This window comes from Perissodus microlepis, chromosome 1, assembly GCF_051167445.1.
Source record: "Perissodus microlepis isolate ML-2025 ecotype Zambia chromosome 1, ASM5116744v1, whole genome shotgun sequence".
NCBI classification, from domain to species: Eukaryota; Metazoa; Chordata; class Actinopteri; order Cichliformes; family Cichlidae; genus Perissodus; species Perissodus microlepis.
The window spans coordinates 29,240,839-29,262,952 of record NC_140461.1 but is presented as its reverse complement, the minus strand read 5'-3'; the positions used below and the strand labels follow the sequence as shown (position 1 = coordinate 29,262,952).

At 37.3% G+C, this 22,114-nt stretch overlaps 3 protein-coding genes across 4 annotated transcripts in view; 2 read left to right on the top strand and 1 right to left on the bottom strand.

The window, feature by feature from the left end:
• The first annotated feature begins 1,872 nt into the window (after nt 1-1,872).
• LOC146394039 (ceroid-lipofuscinosis neuronal protein 6 homolog) lies at nt 1,873-10,918 on the top strand. Of its 2 annotated transcripts, none has more exons than XM_084939562.1 (7): nt 1,873-2,078; nt 3,948-4,068; nt 4,201-4,299; nt 5,347-5,535; nt 7,488-7,543; nt 9,243-9,365; nt 10,109-10,918. In XM_084939562.1, the coding sequence occupies exons 1-7, from the start codon at nt 2,032-2,034 to the stop codon at nt 10,377-10,379; spliced, it is 906 nt and encodes a 301-aa protein (XP_084795688.1). In that variant the 5' UTR covers nt 1,873-2,031; the 3' UTR covers nt 10,380-10,918. The 2 variants fall into 2 exon arrangements, with proteins under 2 accessions (XP_084795688.1, XP_084795777.1); XM_084939651.1 differs by lacking the exon at nt 1,873-2,078 and adding an exon at nt 3,491-3,658.
• Nucleotides 10,919-11,016: 98 nt separating this feature from the next.
• calml4a (calmodulin-like 4a) lies at nt 11,017-16,944 on the top strand. Its single transcript, XM_084939772.1, has 5 exons — nt 11,017-13,252; nt 13,360-13,390; nt 13,606-13,746; nt 14,153-14,341; nt 16,345-16,944. Exons 1-5 carry the CDS (start codon nt 13,250-13,252, stop codon nt 16,440-16,442), a joined length of 462 nt encoding a protein of 153 aa, XP_084795898.1. The 5' UTR covers nt 11,017-13,249; the 3' UTR covers nt 16,443-16,944.
• A 3,243-nt stretch (nt 16,945-20,187) lies between these two features.
• Nucleotides 20,188-22,114, bottom strand: part of adamts7 (a disintegrin-like and metallopeptidase (reprolysin type) with thrombospondin type 1 motif, 7) — a 72,429-nt gene continuing 70,502 nt past the window's right edge. The window contains exon 24 of the mRNA XM_084939439.1: nt 20,188-21,644. Coding sequence (XP_084795565.1) covers nt 21,502-21,644 — 143 coding nt within the window. The 3' untranslated portion in view covers nt 20,188-21,501. The remainder of the gene's footprint in view (nt 21,645-22,114) is intronic.

Here is a 22,114-nt window from a genome sequence, read left to right as displayed (position 1 = left end):
TTGACCTCTTTACAAGGTTATGGGTATGGGCCTCCATAACAATCCCGGTTTCTCATGTGGCTCCTTGGGAAAATGTATTACCAACCTACCTCTCATTTATTTTAAAATTTCAGTTTAGTAATAAAAATAATATAAAACAAAGACCCCCCCCCCCCCCCCCCCCCACACACACACACACACACACACACACACACATCCACATTGGAGACAATTACAAACCCATTACTGGGCTACGAAAAGCAGCAACAGCCAACGTCAACTAATGTTCTATTTCATACTGTATGTGTTTCATGTACATTAATACTGAGAACGAATAAATACACCCCAAAATTACTACAGGACTGGCAATGGATATTGCACAAATTCTAACAAACTAGACTCCTGTCTTCACCCATAAATGCTAATCATACTGTACGTGTCCTGAACAGGTCTGTCTTTCCCTGTTTTTTGTTTTACCATCCAGAAGGTAAACAGCAGCACTCTTTCACTAATGTGTTATATATGCCCACTTTAAAAATAATGAGTCTATATATTCTGCCACAGACAGATTTAAAGTGGCTGATTAAAAGACAAGTGGCAGAGCTGAATGTGATCTGCATGTCAAATCATATGTTTCATCAGCTTGTGACCGATAAGATGAAATGTAATCATGGAATAATTGCACAGGCAGTCACTTTTCAGTGTACTTTTATCATTTTGAAACAGAGCTTACAGACCAATTATGTGCACATGCAAGTCAAAATGCTCTTAGACTTTATGCAAACTTTCTTCATTAGATCACTGTGAGCTATTTGCATGAACTGACAGCAGGATAACACATTAATATTTAGCTATTTAAAAGAAATCACAACAGATATGTTTAAATTTAAGGCTTGTTATTTACTCATATGGTAATGTAGTCATAATAATTTCCTGATGTGTCAATGTTGATACTGATATCAGGTTGAATATCAGCCCAGCCTAATATGTGAGAGTGCTGAACATTTTTATAAAAGAGGCCAAAGAAGGTCCATAAGCTGAATATTCAACTCCTTATATGAGTTTATCTGTTATATCTGTTATTGGACACTATATATATATATATATATATATATATATATATATATATATATATATATATATAATTCAGGATTGAAGTGGAGCAGCAGGAAATCCCAGCTGACACTGGGTGAGAGGTAGGGTAAACAATGGGTAGGTCACTAACAAAGGACCAACAATCCCACCTCGCATTCACACCCGTTAACCTAACATGTATGTTTTAAACTGTGTTTTCCTGGTTTTTAACCCCTTTAGTATGGAGGACCACGAGAGCCCTCCATATAGTCCAGCTGCTAATTCAAATGTTAATCCCTGAGCTAATCCCTGAGCTAATCCGTGAGCGAACAGGAAAGGGAAATGGATTTTGAAATGAGGAGTGGAATCGCCATTTTAAAAAGCATTTTGAAAATCAGTTAAATTGGAATTCGAAAATGGTTTTTGAAATGAAGTTGTTTTTTTTTTTTAAATATTTTGAAAATCAGTTTTTTAATGAGGAATTCAAAAATGAATTTACAAATACAGAATTTATTATACAATTCATTATTTAAGCACAGAATTCTTTATTTTGATGTGCGTGGCTCCTGAATCCTTACATTCATTATAACAACTTTGAACTTGATGACTAAAAAACGTCCTTATAAGTTCACTTATTTGCTTATTTTGTTATTTTTTATTCAGGCTTCGAAGATTGCATTTTATAATTTTTAATCCGTAAGACTGAAGTTGGTAATTGAGCTGCCTAGCCTACAAATCATAACCCGGGGTGAAGCGTGCCCTCTTCAATTCTAGTGTCTTTGCTGCAGTTTGATTGGTGGATTCTCCTGATGGGCGGAAACAAGGCGACAGCCCGGAAGCGACAGCGCTCGTGACCATTAACTGTACACAAAAATGTTTAGGGTAGTTGAATCCTGCTAGCTTTCCACACCTGTGACCACGGAGCTGTATGAGTAGGTACAGTAAACGGGACCATCGGCTGCCTACACGGAAACAACGATGCAGACTGTACGAAAGCGTCAAGGCAAGGATTTACACCTGAAGAGGTTTGTACTCTAAACATGAAGATGTCGCTGCTGTTATCGTCGCCTTGCTGAAGCGCAGTCGGTTCATAAACACAGAAAGCGTAAAGCTTAAAGAAACGAACGTCTGTAAAACCCCGAGAATAAACGTTTTCTACAGTACAGGATCTGCTTATCTCTTCTTCTCCTGCATGTATCCAGGAACAGATGCTGGAGGCTGGACTGCGCGCCAAGTGAATGATTGGACGTACAAATGAAAACAAGGAGGCGCGCATGCTCCGTTTGATAGCGCCAGTTAAGCGTTATTTCAAGCCAAATGTTGTAGAAACAAAATCCTGGCTTCTTGCGGGGAAGCCTGTTGTTGTATTTACCTCGCTCTTGTCTTCAGGCTTTCTGATGACATGACAGGAACACCAGCTAACTCTGGAAAATCTCACACTGGCTGTGTAGCTGATCTGAATGTAACTAGTCTGTTTTCAGTCTTCAGACATCTGGCCAGAAACACAATCATGTAAAAAGAAGAAAAAATAGATCAGGTCAAGTTAAAGCAAAAAAATCAAAAGGGGCTATAGGAAAAGAACACGTGCAACTACAGCATTTGAGACCTTAAGTCATATAAAGCCTGACTTGTGTCTTAAAGGTCTAGACCAGTGTTGTCAAATGTCACAGGCCATAATCAGCTCTGCAAAGACTCCACTGTGGCCTACTGGTCCTTTGGAAAATGAGAAGGAGGGCATAAATTCTTGGACTATTAAATGCATAAGTTTTGAATGTTTTCCTATTAATAAAGCCCTCCCACATGGGCATCTTTACTACACCAAAGTAATTACAACTTTTACAATTGGTCCACAAAAACTGGGCAGTTCTTGTGACTCACTTACTCCTGTGAAATTTTATAATCACAGGGCAATGAGCTACCTCAATTCCTTTTGTAATTTCACACATTTAGTTGTTACAATTTAAGCTCAAAGAGTCAAGCTGAAAGATCTCTTTCATATATTACAGCAGCATTTCTTTATCATGTGGAAAAACTGACATGTACCATTGAAATTGCCTTTCTTTTTCTTATATTAATTAAAGCTCAGGGATGAAATCTTCAACTGAACTTTTTTTTCATTGACAGAAAGGGGGAGTGTCACTAGTCCAGCCCACTTAAGATCAAAGTGGGCTATATATATTCCATAATATATAATGAGTTTGACATTCCTGGTCTAGACACATAGGTTAGACTGACACAGCTTTAAGCTGAATCAGCAGTGGTTGCTACTAGCAGCAGTATGTTGAACTGAAACCAACAAGTGGCTGCAAAAGTTTCCCAGCAGCTGAGTTTTGCAAAAAAAAATTGTGTGGCTTCATTAATTTTTGCAGCTTCATGATCAATATGTCTGGATGGCAAGAAAAAGGATTTCAGGCAGATGCAGATGGTCACAGCACTCTTTGCAGTAAATACTGGTTTTGATGGATTCCTGTAATCCTTGAGGAAGGCTGAAAGCCCATGGGGGATTTATCTGCACTCATCTTCCCGCTTTCCCAGTGCATATGTTGAACTATAGGGACTGTGCTCAACATGCTACAGGAAATTGCACAGCTGCACACAATAAACAGCAGGTTGGATAGTTCAGCAGTTTCACAGCTGCTGCATAATTATTACTCTGAAATCAAAGAGTGGAGGATGCAAGGGGGGTGAAAAGAGAATACACTTGTGTTTTAAAATAACATTTTAAAATGCTGTAGTTTTACCATCAATATAAAATACTCGAATTCAAGTAAGGAAACCACGTGCTTTTAACCTGAAATAAATGCAGTAACATGTCTGTTAAGTGCTCAGCAGCTGTGTTGCCCTTTGCTTTGGTAATGCTTGCTCTATTACAATGACTTACTGTATGTTTACAGCACTCCTGGTGTTTCAAAGGAAAATGTGCTGCAGAAGAAAAAGCAGCGCTTCCACTTTGACCTGTGGCTGTGTCTCACTGTGCAGAACTGGATATTAGACTTTGGAAGGCCCATTGTTATGGTAGGGAGGCTCAGTGCAATTTCTTTGTACCTCTTGTGGTTTAAATCTAATGAAGGAAAAAAAGGCAAATGGATGGTTACATCAATATTTTCAATTTCAGTGGAAACCAGTATTTTCTTACATATGTTTCAGATCATTCTTCCTCTGGAGTGGTTTCCACTGAACAAGCCCAGTGCTGGAGACTATTTCCACATGGCCTACAATGTCATAACACCATTCCTAATGCTCAAGGCAAGTCTTAATGCAGCAGAGTGTCTTAGTGATTGTGAAGACAACATCAGGTCTTCTGTATTCTCTCCAGTGAATAATTTCTATGCGAACACTTGACCTACTGTGTAACTCTTTATTTCAATATTGCTTTTACTGCAGTTGCATCAGGACAATCTGGTTTTCTGTTGCTTTACAGACTGAAATCTGTGCTGACTTTTAATGTTTCGTATCTTATTGCTTATGTGTGATTCCTATACAGTTAGGACAGTTCAAGACTCTCAAGTCTAGGAGAGGCAAAGATTTCAGCATTCCAGATCTTGTCATTCCTTTTCTGCTCTGCATGTTGTGACTGCTGGCCATGTTTTGATTTTTGATAGTTTAGTTTTCACCAATAAAAATCTAATTTTGGCGAGGCCCTAGTTAGAAAAACCTTCCAGGGATTACTGAGCTTGTTTAATACCTGCTTTAAGAGACTGTTACTCAACATGGCAACATTATATCCAACATCATTTTGGGTTAATTTTTTTTCTCAGTTTCAGGAATCAGAATTGCATCAGTTAAAATGTTGTGTAATAATTTTGTGTTATGATTTTTCCTTTGATATAAAGTAATCAGGTAGCCACTTATGTGCATTTTGAGGCAGACTATTTAGGTTCTTGCAAACCAACATAAAAACCCATAATTCAACGCTTGACTGGCAAAGAGACAGTGTTACTTCTAGTCAGTGTAATGATGCAAGTTGCATGCTTTTGTTAGAGGATGTAGGTCATCCGTGTGGTTGTGTTATGAAACAAGCTATTTGCCCCGTAATATCCATTACCTTTAAGGCAGATCTATATTTAACAGACAGGAAGAACTAGGCAGGTGCAGCTGAATAGATAAAAACACAAACACACCTACATAAAGTCAAAAACATATTCAAGAAAAGAAAAACAGGACATTAACTTGTAGGCTGTGTGAAAAAATGTCTCAGAGATGACGCACAGGCGCTGTGGTTGATGCCAGTTCTTAAAGGTGTCCCCAGAATAACTCTTTTAAGGTATACATGTTTGTTTCTGCTCCATTCAGCTGATTGAGCGCAGTCCAAGAGTGCTGTCTCACACAGCCGTGTACCTTTGCATCATCACGTTCGTCATGGGAGCCAGCATCCACCTGGTGGGAGACTCCATCAACCACCGGCTCATCCTGAGTGGCTATCAGCTGCACCTATCAGTGAGGGAGAACCCCATCATCAAAGACCTTAAACCAGCTTCATTGGTAAGATGGTAAACAGCTAAGATCCATGGTGGGTTAGTGGGAATACTGGAATACATGGAGAAGGTTGTCAAAGTGTGTGTTTGTATGTTATTTATGTAAGTGGGACAACTTCGTGCATGCCGCTCGTACAAAAAATATTGTTTGTCTTCAGCAGTTTAAAAAAACTGTTCTTTTTGAACTGAGAGTACACCGCAGAAACACGCGTCACCGCAGCTGTTTAGATGCAGCAGACTTTATCCTGCTGTGTGGGAGGGGAGCTTATTTTTCTCTCTGCTCCTTCGTCGTCATCATCACATCTTTTATTGTCACATCGACCAGAAGCAGAACATCGTACCGTTGATAGTGTGGTGTTTGTCAACACTTATATACTGTGGGTTAATGTAGCAGCACAACAGCAGTCATGTTAAGATTTTATACCCTGGCTTGATTTGTTCCTGATTTATTTCCCTGCTGATTCCAGGGGAAGAAATCACTACGGATCTTATTTATTACAAAACCAAGATTCATATGTAGTTGTTCAAACATCTGATTGATGCACAACTTCTTACCCCACAGTTAGACCAACAGAGAGTCAAAGAAGGTTTTTAAAAACATTTTTTTACACTGGTTCATGTGAATTTCATTGTGAGGTTTAAACCCATTTACTGCCTACAGAAATGTACGTTTGCTCTCATCTTTCAGCGTAGTACTTTGAGGTGTCGACTGATGTTCCAGATCTCTACTTTTATATGTGTTTTTCAATTTTTATTATACTCCTTTATTTATCCAAGTAAAAGTGTCATTAAGATTTAAATCTCATTTCCAGGAGGGACCTGGCATCATGGCAGCAAAAGTTACAAAACATGACAACATAACAACAATTCGTACAAACATGGGAAAAATATGCAATAGCAGATCATTAAGAGCCACATTTAAAACAGTCACACTGACTAAAAGAGTTATTCTCTCCCTTCTTGAAATGCACTTAAACTCCTTTACGGCAACCATTACTGACAATCAGTTGTATGATGTTGTGAGAACGAAGGCTGTATTAGTTGCAGTTTAAACACATGTAAACACACAGATAGGAGGAAACGAGCCAAGGAGAGATTTATAGTTAAAAACCAACTAATGGGAAAGTCTGTGGATATACTGTACAGAGATGGCCATTTAACAGCAGCATACAGAGAACAGTGATGTACACATTTTCCACAGCCAACAATAAAACATGGTAGATAGTATCTAATCTCTTTAGGTACTGGACTGGTGCATTCATAAAAAGCAGATCGCCGTAATCCAATAAAGGAAAAAAAAGGTGCATAAATTTAAATGTTTTCTCACTTTGAGAAAGAAACAAGATTGATTTCTAAAAAGGTAACTTTGTCCAAGTTTAGTTTCAACTTAGACACAAGCGTTTGAATGTGAGTTTTAAATGACAAATTCTGATCTATAATTATACCTAGATACTTGTAAGATTTGACCATTTTAATTGCAGTCCTTTGAATGGTTTAATCTTAGGAAGTGCAGATAACAACTCTTTGCCATTTGAGAATAACATGAACTTGGATTTCTCTAGATTTCGTACCTGTCATTGGCAACTGTAATCAGCAGCTTTTGTGTGTGTGTGAGGCTTTATTAAATGCTTAAAGTCCTCAGGTCAACAGCTTTCAACAACTCATCATCTCATGAAATGTTGTGATTTTACACATTTGGAAAAACATCAATTGCGTGAAATCTTTTCTTCAGTTAGTTATAACATTTTTAATATACAGTCACTTCAGGTAAAGCCAGTGTCGTCTTATATTTTTATATTATTTAATGTTGTTCACAGCTGTTTTATTTAATCTTGTTTTGCTCTCTGTGAGTTCTATAATAAAGTTGGCGTTACACACCAGAACACTAGGTGGCACTGTAGCATAAGGTTGTGTGTCTGGGAACGTTTTAATGAATTTAATTTGGTCCTTCTCCCTCAGATTGACTCCTTTGAGCTGCTGTATTATTATGACGAACACCTGGGACACTTAATGTGGTATGTTTACAATAATTATGTTGCATGTACAGAAATGGATCGCTATGAACCACAATTTCCCCTTTTTTGGGTGGGGCGGGGGGTTATCATGGATATGTTTTGAAAAAACATACAAAGGCGAGTAAAGTAATCAGAGCAGAGATTTTGAGAAAATCTGTACACAGTTAGCATTAAGCTTTAATGTGTGACCAGTTTTTGTCTCTAATGAATCCTAATGAAAATGAATCCTATTACGTGCAGGAAAACTGAGAATTTTTCCAGATCACTTGGTTTTATTTTAAAATGAAGAGTTATAGCTCTCCTGCTATTTCTTATTATTGCACAGACTTTTAGTTTTATGGGTTTGTTTATGTTTTATTCCCCTCATAATGTTCCAGCATTGCATTTTCACTGCTGAGGTAAAGGAATTACAGTTTTCAGTGGACGAGTCTGCTGTTCGCTCAGTAATGCAGATATGGGTGTGGTTTGAGTATTGCAGTTCTGGAAAGAAGATAGAGGGTGAGTAGGGAGATTGCTAATATGTTGAATCAGGATGAACTGTACTGTAGTTGTCTTTTTACCCCCTTGCTCACCGGTGCTGCCAAAGAACTCATATAAAATTAGATGAGTGAGTTGAGACAGTGTTTAAGCTCCCTTTGCTCAGGCGTTACATAAGCAGCCTCATGAAGGGTTGAACTGCTTTGTGACAGATGACAGGACACGAGGGAAGGTGCAGCTGTGAACTGTTCAGTGCCTTGGCCCCAAAACCAACAGGTTACTTTTATACATATTCTTTTATTTATGTTTTAATATGAAGAACATAATCTTTTAAACATGAAAATATAAATGAGTACACAAACCTGGATATGTGCACTTTCGTACACATATCCAGGATCCTTTGAATTCTAAGTTGCAAGCATAAATTGTAGTACTGATGTGATTTGTGATACACTAATAGTACGCAAAAATCGGTGTTGTTGTTAAGGAAGCAGGAATATGAGCAGAGACTATGTTAAACTCATATAGTCACTTGCTGTTCTCGTCAAATTAGTTTGACAAATATAATGAAAAGCCGTTAATGGAGGAAATAAGTGGACCTGATGGGAAAATAATGTTCCTTTTAAATCTTTGGGCTCATCCAAATGGAGATAATCGTTTTACAGGAGATGAAACATTTACAGTCGGACTAAATTTACACAAATAAGAACCATCAATAATAATTACAAACTCTGGGTGGTATGAAAGACTCTAGCTTGAGACCAGCTGACAGTTTAATAGATTTCAGAGGTGTTATTAACTGACCATGTACAGCACATCCCTGTAATATTTACTCTGAAAATAAAATGCAGTTTATTTTATTACATTTTTTTCCATCTTGTTTTTAGTAACTTTGATCAGCGATTAGATTCTTTTATTTTTACAACTGTTCTGCTACATTGCCACTTTCATTTTAATTCACTCCTTAAAAATGTACTAATAATTCTTGCTGATGTTAAGTTAAACAAATGACCTCATTATCGTTACCATGTCTAAACAAAATGGTTTTTTTTTCTCCTTCCGCTTTTGTGGTTTGTTAAATACTGTTTACTTTTTTTTAGGTTTTAAAGGTAACCTTGAGCCGAGCTCAATAATATTTTTCATTGCCCGTTTATAAAGATGTACTTGAACATAATGTTCATCCTGTGCAGAGGATAAGGGTTTGCTTCTTTTTTTTTGCCAGGTATATTCCTTTCTTTATCATTCTGTTCATCTACTTCACTGGTTGCTTCTCCAGTGGTGAAGAACAGAAAAAGGTTCCTCTTGCTGGTTGGCTGTTGCTGGGACCAAGCGCTCTCTACTATTGGTCAGTCTATCCTTTAGACACACTACATAGATTACCAGACACACAAACTCACCATGAATACATTCAGTTGTTATTAAAGTGATGAAAACTGTGAAGGACATCTGAAGTCTAATCATGGGCTTTAGAGAAGAAATGCTTAACACTAATTGGGATGATTACAAATAACTTTCATAATCTAAACTAACTGAGATAAAGAAAAGAGTAGACGGACAGCAGTAACGCTCACACGCTCACAGTAAAGCCAGGGAAACATTCAGTACTACAAGTGAAGTTAATAGCTTATGAACAGTCCCTCCAATTATTCTGCACTCCAAACTATTTTAATTTTTTTAGAATGACCTTTAGTATTCTGAACTTCAGTATGTTCTAACCTATTTCTAAAATCAATTTCTTTCTGTCTAAAAAGTCTGACAAAAATGAACATGTGACTAAACCAGATAAACAAACATCTAACATTTGTCCAAATTGAATTTTACACACAAAGAAAGATATAGACGTGCTTGAGAGCAGCTTTGACGATCCTGTGAAACCTGTGCCATTTTGGAAAAGCAATTACTTTTCTTATCTGACATCTAAACGGTAATATAGTTAGTAATGTGAATAGGATTGTTGCAATATATAGCAGTATTGATGTTTCCATAAAGATTGCAGTTTCCTTATAATAATATTTTGTTGGACATTTAGTATTTGGTTCTCACTGATTTTCTGACTTCTCCTGTCTCTTTTTTTAAAATTTCTTCTAGGTACTTGGTCACTGAAGGACAAATCACTGAACTTTTCCTCCTCACCTTCGTTGCTATGGTTGCTATGGTGATATTCCAACATCATAAAGGACTTGGCCCCGACAGTAATGGTCTGTTCCTGTTCTATAGTTTCGGTGTTACTGTGTTGCTTGTGGCTCTGTGGGTGGCCTATCTGTGGAATGACCCACTGCTACGCAACAAGTACCCCGGGCTCATTTATGTGCCGGAGCCCTGGTCCTACTACACTTTGCATATAAAGAAGAGCCACTGAAAGGGTTCATCAGTGTTGTATGTTTTTATAAGTGAAAGAAACTGCTCTCTTTTCTTTCTTTTTAAAAAATACATTTTCTCACATTTTGTGTGGCAGAGACATTAGCTGTGCTTAACTATGGCACTTAATAAAACTCATTGATGTGCACTGGTTTTCACTGTTAAACTCAAGGATATTCTGCCTCCTGTCCCAGTACTGAGCAGGGAATTTGCCTCCTTTGTAGATTTTTATATTGATGTATGTGAAATGTTTCGCTGTTTGTCTCACTTTGATTAGGCAATGTGACTTTTTTTAATGCTTGAATCTTGTGGCATGAGAAATCATAAAAGAGACCAGCACTGCACACTGTCATGCATCATGTTATCAGTATTAGGGCAGATTTTGCAATTCTCATGTCATACATGTTTAATTTACTAATGCAAATTGGGAATAAATCTGTTCATCATTTTTAAAATATTTTGGCCAAATGGGAATGTGTTAAAATTAAAGGTATAAATACTGGACTGGGATTTAGCCAATAAAGACAAAGTGAGCCCCTATGGTCCTTTATTTACCTCTCAATTACCATTACACATGTTCTATTTTACCTAGAAACCAATCACTGCTTCACGACTGCTATCAGTCATTCAAATATAACTTGTGAATGTGTTGCATTTAAAAATCTATTGCACAGGACCCTAAGGTCAGGCACAAATTCAAGCCTCGCTGTTAATTCAAATGAATTAAGTGCCACTTAAACACCTGTGGAGCATTGACATTTTGGGAATGTTTGGTAATGAATTCTTTTTAAAGAATTCAATTAATCTGACATATGACGGTGCCACGAAGCAACCTGAATGGAAAAAGAGAAAGCTGACCTTGCATAACCTCAAAGAATCCAGTCTATTAACAGCTGAATGCTGTAATATTGATCTTTAACACCCCTGAAGAAACAGGTGCTATGGTTACACATGGTCCTGTCTTGACTGTCGGAAAAGAAGTAGTTACAGTATATAAGTATATTACTTTATCTTAAAATATGCATATTTATAGAAATTTAGTTGCATGGCAAACAACCCCCCCCCCCCTTAATAATAGTTGTTTTTTTTAAATGTAGAAAGTATTCACTCATCTGCCTTCAAATTTGAATTTCAGTGACATCCCATTCTTAATCCATAGGGTTTGAATATGATGTTGGCCCACCCTTTGCAGCTATTACAGCTTCAACTCTTCTGGAAAGGCTTTCCACAAAGTTCAGGAGTGTTAATGGGACTTTTTGAACAATCTTAAAGAAGTGTATTTGTGAGGTCAGATACTGAGAAGCCTTGGCTTGCAGTCTCCACTCTAATTTACCCCTATTGGGTTGAGGCCATGGCTCTGTGCAGGCCAAAGTTATCCACTTATCCATGTCTTTGTGGACGCTGGTGCACAGTCATGTTGGAACAGGAAGGTGCCATCCCCAAACTGTTCCTACGTATTTGAGAGCATGAAATTGTCTATGATGGTGATGTAAGGCTTGGATGCAGCTGTTCAGCCATGGAAGCCCATTGGATGAAGTTCTCTACACACTGTTCATGAACTAATCTAAAGGCTACATGAAGTCTGGAGGTCTGTCGTGATCGACTGCACACTAAGTGCCTAAGCATCTGTTGACCTCACTCTCCTCGTGGAGTTGCTTTTGTTTCCAGTCGCTTCCTCTTTTTATAATACCATTAACAGTGACTGTGGAATATTCAGTATAGAGGAAATTTCATGAGTGGACTGCATGCATAGTTACTTGATTTTATACACGTGTGGCTGTGGAAGTGACTGAAACACTTGAATTCAATGATTTGGATGGGTGAGTGAATACTTTTGGCGGTATAGTGTATATGGATTTATAAAAGGTAAAAAAAAAATAGCAATACAATGACAAAATATTAAAATAAGATTAAACCTGACTAATCTTTAAGTGGAGGCCACTATAAGAAGTCTCAGTTTAACATGAAACATCAGCATTACATAAATAACAGGCTCTCTGTTGATTGGTCAGTCAGTCTGGGTCATATGACTGGCTGGCATATGATCCAGCTTAAGAGATTTAGCATCTTTTCACACCTTCTTGTATCACCTAGTCGAATCCCATACAATGTCTTAGTAAGAAGGCTTTCTATTTCGCCTTCACCCAAACACCCGAGTCTTTTGCACCTCGTGCCTTTTAAGGACACTGTGAATTCTCTTGTTGATGTTTTGCTTCACTTCAGAACTAAAGCATTAAATATAAACCTCAAGCTGAAGTATATTTAATCCCCTGCTGAATTTCTATGTTTGCTCACTTAGAAAAAAAAGTCTCTAATTTGTACGGTAATTTGATCTTAATGGAGTGACACAGAATATCAGCACAAATCCAGAAAAAATACATAAATGTATAAATTTATTTGCATCATTACAGGTGGGTTTAGATGTCTGCAAATATTTTTTCCTGCACAGTTTGTTATTGCAAAATTTGGATTCTAATATGATTTGTATAGCATTGCTCCATGGTGAATGTGATTTTTTTAATGTACATTTTAAATTAAAAAACAAAACAAAAAACGTCATACTATCACTTAGATATTTATCTGAAGTTATCTGGGAGTTTTAAATCTTGCTTTTAACTTGATGTCAGACAACGTTTTTATGATGTGACACTGTGGTAACATATGGTAGTTGTCTAGTAGTAATCGGTCCCTTTTATGGGAGGGGTGGTAAGAGGAAGGACAATGCAGCGCTGTGGATCCGATATCTGTGTTTCCACAGCAACAGATATTAAATTACGACGGGTGGTGGACTTTAAACAGAGGTGGAGGGACAGGTGACGCAGGCTGCAGTAAACTGTCTTCTTCCTGAACAGAAGCGCAGCAGTCTCAGACATGGTAAGAAATTCCATTTTCCATTGAGCCTTTTTGTGCATTTTCTTACACAACAGACCATTTTTCTGTATTTACCTAACAAGTGATGCCACACTATTGTCACTTTGCAGGCTAAATTCCTCACACAAGCTCAGATCAATGGTAAGATTCATCTACAGGTGCATGTTTTCGATCACTGTTTCACTCTGTTACTGATGTTTGAAATGATTTATTTGTACAAAACAACCAAACTCTCTTCTTTTTTAGTCTAATTAATTCCTGTTTACCGAAGATTTACTGTGATAAAGCTCCTCACTAATTACAACAAGGGGGGAAAAAAGTACTGTCATTCAAAAACTTTGTTTTCCCCACTGCAGAGTACAAAGAGTGCTTCTCATTGTATGACAAGAATCAAAACGGCAAGATAAATAACAATGACCTGATCACAGTTATGCGCTGCCTGGGTACAAGCCCCACACCTGGTGAAATCAGGAGACATCTACAAGTCCACAAAATTGGTAAACTATAACATGCAGTAAATCAAAGTCTTTTTGTCTTTGAATAACAGCTTGTTGTGGGTTTAGACACATAAGTGTAGCATAAGGGACAAGTCTGAGAGGTGACGTTTAAATGACAGTAATTTCAAATTGCACTGACAGTCTTTACTACTACTGTTGAAGCATAAACTGGTGTTTGTGCTTTAAAATTCGTGGTTTTGTACATTTTTCTTACAGCCTTCTTAATGTGTGCTACACACAGTATAACACTATATATCCTTAAGAAATGCAGGGAAAAGACAGCAAATAAAAATAACAAAGGGCCTAAAGAAGTACAAGAGCAAAGGGCATTTTCTTTTTAAACTTACATTAATCATCAAGTCAAGGTTAAATAAAATGTACCACCTGATTTCACATTTGTGTTTAGAAAAGTCTGCTGAGGTGGAGTTCTCTACGTTCCTGTCAATAATGCACAGACAGATGCAACAGGAGGATCCCAAAGTGGAAATCCTGGAGGCCTTGAAGATGACGGACAAGCAGAAGAAGGGATACATCGAGGCATCTGAGCTGCGGGCCAAGCTCACCATGTTAGGAGAGAAACTCACAAACAAAGAAGGTAGAGCAAATGAGGTTTCTAATTAATGAGATGTTAAGTCTTTACTGCCTTTTTACTGATACCTCGCAACAATACGGCCAATATTAGATGATTACGTAGTGTTTCATAATCCAAAGTGACTCTTAAGGTCTCTAATAAATATCTTGAGGACGTTTCGATCTGAGCTCAAATAGCGGAGCTTGTAGGGCATTGCACGACAGGAAGGACACCACTATGGTCTGTCTCTCCACAAAGTTTGTGAAATTCATTTTGGTAGTTTTAATCCTGCTCACAGGAAGATGAAAAGAGATGCACCTCTCACCTTTGCAGAGAAATAACCAATAAACCATTTCCATATTTTTATAAGTACAAAGAACTTGTTAGAGCAATTCTTTGCTTCAGTATCGAACATCGCAACACCAATAAAGCACCATTTATCTGAATACTTTATGACTGCAGTAAATATCAAATGGTGAATCAGGAGAAAAAAATGAATTTATAAATGAACTCTGAACCTGATAGTTTTCCACAGTTGATTTCTTTAATGATACACGTGTTCTGCATCTTGACACAGTAACTGACCCACCCCTCAAAAAGTGACTAATCGCAGGAAGTCTTTAGACTGTCTTTAGAGCTGAGCTCAGAATCTCATAGGTAATTACAATAGTTTCTCTCCTGGTATTTATTCCATGGCTACTAAAGGCCACTCCCTCCTTCCTGTCAGGAAATGCATTTGCTGTTGTATTGCATGCTGATTACGTGTCAATTCGTTTTCCCATCAGAGAGATATTGTGTGAAATATTTCAGAATATTATGAATACTAGTAAAGCCCTAGCAATAGCAATGTCAACAAAGACATATGTTGAGGACTATTTATAAGCTTTGTTCTCTGAAGGGGTTACAGCACAGAGGTGTGTAACATCATCTGTGACCTCTATAGAATTTTTTTTCAACCTTGAAGTCATAGCTGAAGTCAAACCCTGGCAGATGTCTGACCGTACAGGTCAATCCAACAGGGGGCACAAGTCTTGTGACACCAGGGGGACGGACTGGGCGACACCACCTTTGTACTGAACTTGTTCCCCTGACAAGCTGCTGAATATTTGATCCTCAGGCTTTGTTTTAATTTCCACAAAAAACTAAAAATCTGTGACTGATTGGCATATGATGCAGCTTAAGTGATTTAGCGTCACAACTTTTTGTATCGCCTAATCAAATCACAGACAATGTCTTACTTAGTAAGAAGGCTTTTTATTTTTGCCTGCACCCAAACACATGAGTCCCTTGCACTTCCTGTCATTTAAGGACACTGTGAATTCTCTTGTTGATGTTTTGTTTCACTTCAGATGTAAAGCGTTAAATATGAACCTCAAGCTGAGACTTTTAATGGAAGGACTCCTGCTGGGATTCGGATATCTGGTTAAATCTCCAGGGTGGATTTTTAAGTTTTTCAAAGCCACCTCATTCACACAGTGACGGGTCTTAGAGCAACATAAGCTGTATTTCAAAGTCTGTGGATGGGTTCTGTGTACATAAAGCTGTTTATAGTTAAATGAAGCTCAAAAGGCTTCTCAGTGGGGAGACATTTATCAAGTTTTTGGATTCCCGAACTGCTGAAGAAGATAGTAATGCCAATTTCCTAAAAGAAGAGACAACAGACAACTATTTTGAGTATTCAGGACATTTTCAAGACATGAAAAAGTACTGGAATGAAAATCTTTAACTACACTTTTGTAGTTAAGTCAACAAGGGTCCATGGTGCATGATATGAAGAGACATAAACCCTTAGGAAACTAGTATGAGTACAGCTCACAGATAAATACTGGAAGGGAATATTGTGACTGAAATATAATGTGTTGTGTTGCAAAATATTCTTTTCAGTGAATATTGTTTTTCTTTATTTCATCCCTGTTAAATATCTCACAATAGCAACAGCAATAACACTAATTATAACCATAATTTATGGTGAGATTTGGCTGCTTATCCACTTATGCTCTTATGTTTTCTCCATCTTCCTCGTCTAGTGGACGACCTCTTCAGAGAGGCACACATCAAGTCAAATGGGATCGTCAAATACGAAGAGTTCACAGCGATGCTGACGCTGCCACCTGTTGATTACTGATTTTTTTTTAAAAGAAAACAACTACGTCAAACGTCAGGACAACAAGCTACGTTGGAAAACTGACTCTGAATATCAAGAACGTGACATCATAGTCACATTTTGCACATGAAGTTCGGTTGTATTAAATTTGCCTGTTGGTACAGCAAAGGTTTTTCACAATGATTATTTCTTGAATATTTTATGATTAATACACAATACAATTTAATTTCTTTCCATAACTCTCCTTTGTAACTGAACACTACACAGTACGTGTTAGCATGTGACCCTGGTGTAAAACCATTAAATCCTCAGCGCCATAGCTGACCACGCTTCACCCAATTAAATCCTAGCCCTCCTAGGTATCCTAGGTATTTAGAAACTCTGACAGCTCCAATTTCTCTGTCATCTCAAATCTTGCATGCATAAATAACTGTCTCACATTTGACATTTATTAAAACTCTATTTAAATAAGTGACATCTCATACTTATTTTTCCTTTTATGAGGGCTACAGCCATAAAATCTTTGTGTTTCACACGTTTTAATTAGTAGCGTTTAGCACAGTGTAGCAGTATGCATACTTAATGACAAAACACTCACAGACTAATTCAATGAATGCCATTTTCTCCACATTTATTGTATGGGCTCAACTTTAATAGTTCATAAAAGTTAATTATACCACGGTGTAAGTGCTGTGAAAAGATGCTACTTAACAATCTGACTGCTTCAGTGTGAACGTGTTTAATGACTACTACACATGTGGCATTATGTCAATTCAACATAAGTGGTTGATCTTATGCTTGGAAACCAACAATTTCATTAAACGTACAGAGATGAATCTTTAAAAATAAAACAAAGTACAGGAATAAATCACTAACAAACTAAAAAAAATAATAATAACAATAAAAAACAACTATGCAACTAAACATGGCAGGTATGTAAAGTTCTTTACTCATCTAAACTGTCTGTAAATATAAAGGTTGTACATGTTGAAGTACTGGCTTGTTTTTGCCTTCAAAAATAAGAAGAACTACTAACGAGAATAAATGAGCAAAGGTGTGAAAAACAGAACATTTTATCTTAGTGGTAACAGCAAGGCTGATATAAAACATCTTTTAGTAAAGTCTGAATTTCATGCAAGTGTAACCTGAGTTCACCTGTGCCTTCCCCATTATGACATATCAAAACGTTGTAAAAAAACACAAATTAAATACTATGTCTGCTCCAAGATAAACAACTATCATTAGCATGCCCGAATACTGCCTAAAGTAGGCCAGGCATAATATCCATTACTTTGAGTTGCGAGATAAATAACCCTGGTCTCTAGGCCTAATGTTTCAGTGGTGTTAATTGGCCTCAAATGCTTCTATGTCAGTGCTTAGGGTTTTGTCCCATCCTTTACTGGAATCAGACAGGTTAGAGTCCTCATCCATTAGCCTGCTGTTTGGTAAAAAATGAAACATGCTCCCTTCTACACACATCAATAACCACCTGGCAGGTTTACCATCTAGGCTTCATTCGTCATGGTTATATCTTAAATTTATCATGGTGTCACAGTCCTTGGCTCTTTGTCATGATCCAGGCAAAGACTTTTCCCTATACAAAGTTAGGAGAAAAATCATTACATGTGTAATCCAGCAGCTTGCTTCAGAGGTATTTCAATGGCCTTACGGATGTTTTCAATTTTGGTGAAATAATAAAATGCTTGCCACGGCACAACCAACACTTCAATTTACGCAGACTGTGTCTCTTCTGCCCACTTTTGTGATGAAGAAATGTTTTGTCGGCTTTGAAAATACTTGAATTACAACTTTGGAGTGACTGAAAACAACAATGCAATTATAGTTTAAGGCACATCATGCTCCTGGACATCAGATAAAACGATTATTTCAAGCTTTGATATGTGATTAACTATCAAAGTTGGATACAAAGAAAAAAAACTTTTGCAGTTACCAAAATTTGGTAACTGCAAAAGTAATTTACGAGTTCTTTCATTTCCCAAGAAGCTGCTGCTTTGAACCACAAGTGAGTCCAGCAATAATCTCGTTGATAGTCACACAAAACACCAAAACGTTTACATGTTTACTTGATATCAAGTTGGTAAATCTGCCACTGCATACATGTTAATGCTACAGTACTGTGCAAAATTCTCAAGCAACGCCTCATTTCTTTATATTTTGTTAGGAAAATAGGACGTAGGTGCAGCAAACACATGGAAATACAGTATATAAGGCAAAACCAGTCTGCACCTGTACTCTTGTACAATTAATACATTTTATATTTGGTATGAGCACCTTTATTCTTCAACTGAACTCTTAGGCAAGCTTCCTTCTCATTTCTTTAAGTAGTCTTCTAAGAATAGTTCTCCAGGCTTCTTGAAGGACATTCAAATCTCTTCCTTTTTTGTTCCATTCTGTCAAAAATTATCCCTCACTACACTAAAACTACACCACAAGAAAGTTTAGGTGTTTGGAAGCAAATTTTAAAACGATGAGGGGTAGATCGAGACATTTGCACAGTGGTGTGCAATAACGTTAAAAACGTGTCAAACAGAGCAACAAGCAACTAAAAAGGCAGGGGTACACAATAATCCTCTGTAATTGTAAAGTCATCATACATTCTGATGATGTATGAATCTTTGATAACAACAAATATATAAAAACTTGGCATTCACTGGACAGAATTTTAGGTATTACAATTCTTTTCAGCTACACTACATACATATGTAATTTGGTCCTTTTATTGTGATTTTTGACAAAAGGATATAGATATGTGGTGACTTTTCCCCTTTACTCCTTATCATCCCTTGTTTAATAGCTTTACAGAAGCTTGCTTATTGGTTTTTAATCATTAGATATGTAAGACCATATATGACGGCACTGAACTGAGAAATCTGAGCTGCTTTCCAGTTTCTGAAGAAAGTTTTTAATGAATATGTAATTATCATGAATTCTCATAACAGAACATGGCAATAATTAAACACCTAGAAAAGTATAAAATACCACATATTACTGATTCTTCCACTAATTTACCCTTCTGAATCTATTGTATTATGATGTGCTATGTTATCTTAATTTCCCTCCATTCGACCATTATTTTAATCAAGAGTTTAATAATATTGTTGACATCAAATGATCCAGTACTCAAGAAGTTAAGGCACTGGGCCTGCCAATACCTGACACAATATGTTTGTTGGCTATGTGGCCTCGAGCACCAGGTATTGACTGCAGCTTTTCCTTTTGAAATTTACATTTTACTTTGTAACTTTAAAGTCACAAAGTAAAAGTTTGCTTAAACTGTCCCTCGAAGCGATTACAGTATAATAATCACAGCATAAAACCTAAGCTTCACATCTCTGCTTGCTTGTCAAAATTTGGAAGAGTGTTTTCTATCTTGGAACCAAAGGTGACCCTTATTTGAACAGTAGAAACGCTATGTTTGCAGGTGAAGCTAGCTAGCTCGATTAGCATAGTGTATCCATAGATTGGATAACATACAAACAAAATTCTTGAATTTAGTTTAATAAACTGCAGCACAGACTTCGTGTGGGCAAGTTGCTAATTAAATAAAGCCATGCTTATCTGATTAATTATTTTCCACAAAATTTTCACAATAAAGGCTCGATATCTTTTTGAGACTTTTCAAAATAAAACAGGAAATAAATACAAATGGCGCTTGCAAATTGTGTCAGTGCAGCAACTGTTTCTCTGTGCTGACAGAGGGAGAGCATTTTTTGGTAAAGGTCATTATAAATACAATTTCAGAGACTACCTTTAACTTTTTATTGAAATCATTTTTCATGTTCGCATGTGTAAACATTACTGGGTTGCACACATCTCCTAGCCACAACACAGCCACATTCAACATGTCTAAATCCGGAAGTGGCTCCTTCAGTCTTTTCTGGACAACACTGAACAGTTATGAACGGCTGATCTGAATAAACTGGCAGATGTGTCGAGTTCCTCTGTCATCAGGGTCATGTCTGTGGGCTTTTTATCAAAGGCAGCAACTGCTATAATGAATGGTTTATTGCTTATAAGGAGAGCATTTAATGTTACCAGTCTTTGACATTTTTTTAATCTTGTTTTTAAGTGCTTTTCAAAGGTGTTTAGACACATTCTGTTTTCAGTAAACTCTCTTAATCAACTAAATTCATCATGCTTCAGAAGAGAAGTGCCAAAAACACAAGCACAGGTTTTTGGTAAGCCATCTTTGTTCATGACCTTCAGGATTTCCCCACCTATTTGTCCTCTTCCTATCCACAGAAAAACTGAACGCTAATATCCATTCTCTTGTTTCCATTTAACTGAAAACCACAATCAAATGCAGATTTTGTGATGTAACCAAAACTACCAGTTGCAAGATAAACGCAGAGAGTGGGGGTGTGGTCACTAAACAACGGTGGCCTTCATAAGTCATGATAAATGTTAAAGGTGTAGGATTTGAAAAGAATGAAAATATTTCAGAATTTTTAACAGTCTGCATTGGTAGGAGAGCACATTTATAGCATGTCTAAACCTGAGAGCCAAAACACCCACAAAAATTAGATATATAGCTGGTTAAAATAAACTGAAATCACACTTTAAGGGACAGGGCTCTGCAAACAGTCAGTTATTTGTTACTTAGCAAATATGCACCACTTATTTTTTCTTTATGACATCTGTACCACTTCATGCTGTATGTAAAACCACAGTGAGAGCTATATCCTGTCGGTTCTAACGTGTACAGTCTCCGTTGCTGTCCAAAAAATTAAAGCACTGTACCAGCCATAAAGATACAATAAATGAGTGGTTTGTCTATATCTAAAAATGCATCATACTGCTGGCTACATTGATTGGATACTCCCATGTCTAATGTAACAAAGAAATGTGCAGCAAACAAATATTTACAATCTCGCTACTTTGCTTGTTCCATTTCCCATTAATTTCATCAGCACAAACATGCAGAGTCCAGGTGTGTGTAAGAGTCATAACCAGTCCGTAGTTCAGAAAAAGGGCTCAGATTGTTGACTTTTAATGATGATTAGATTACATCACTCAGTGGTACAATCAGTGTGCTTGTGAGCGGTTAGTCTGCTGCACCTTAGCTGCGAGACCTGCTGAAGTGGGAGCGCTGGCTGCAGGATTTACAGCACTGTGCTTGTACGTTGGGGAGGTGGCAACGGCCAAGCCATCGAAGTGTCTGACAGAAACGAAATGTCAGCCGATCGTGGAGACAGACTGTTCCTGTGTAGGTGAGAAGCAAACAGAGGTCACACACGCAAAGGTTAAATACAGACCTCATTCGGGACACACAAAGTCACATTTACTGACAATTCAACAAGCTGATATATAAGTAAGCAAGACCCCCTGAAATGAGTGGATACAAAAGGGGATTAATAAAAGGAATCAGTAATTTTAATTTGTTCTTAAGTACAGGAGAAATAGTTTAACCTCGATTCTGAACTCAGAAGTATAAAACATGAACCAGAGAAATATGGAGATGAAATCAACTAGCGGCGTCGTGTGATCTCGTAAATGCCTGTTTTTAAGCATCAAAAGCACAATAAGTGTATTAAGGCAACTCTTAATACTAACGTGGGACTTCAAGTAAAAACACAGCTTTATGTCTACTTAGGAAAATTAACTTTTTTTCTGCTCCAGATGTAATTATTGCCTAGCATTAGTCCGTGCTTTCATAAGCATATTTCTAATAT

Excerpts from the sequence above, each read along its gene's own strand:
- LOC146394039 (XM_084939651.1), top strand. The coding sequence starts at position 3,594 with ATGTTGAACTATAGGGACTGTGCTCAACATGCTACAGGAAATTGCACA. Across the intron at positions 5,536-7,487 it reads ACCTTAAACCAGCTTCATTG|ATTGACTCCTTTGAGCTGCT; the intron begins GTAAGATGGTAA and ends CTTCTCCCTCAG. Across the intron at positions 7,544-9,242 it reads CACCTGGGACACTTAATGTG|GTATATTCCTTTCTTTATCA; the intron begins GTATGTTTACAA and ends TTTTTTTGCCAG.
- calml4a (XM_084939772.1), top strand. Across the intron at positions 13,391-13,605 it reads CACACAAGCTCAGATCAATG|AGTACAAAGAGTGCTTCTCA; the intron begins GTAAGATTCATC and ends TCCCCACTGCAG. Across the intron at positions 14,342-16,344 it reads GAAACTCACAAACAAAGAAG|TGGACGACCTCTTCAGAGAG; the intron begins GTAGAGCAAATG and ends TTCCTCGTCTAG.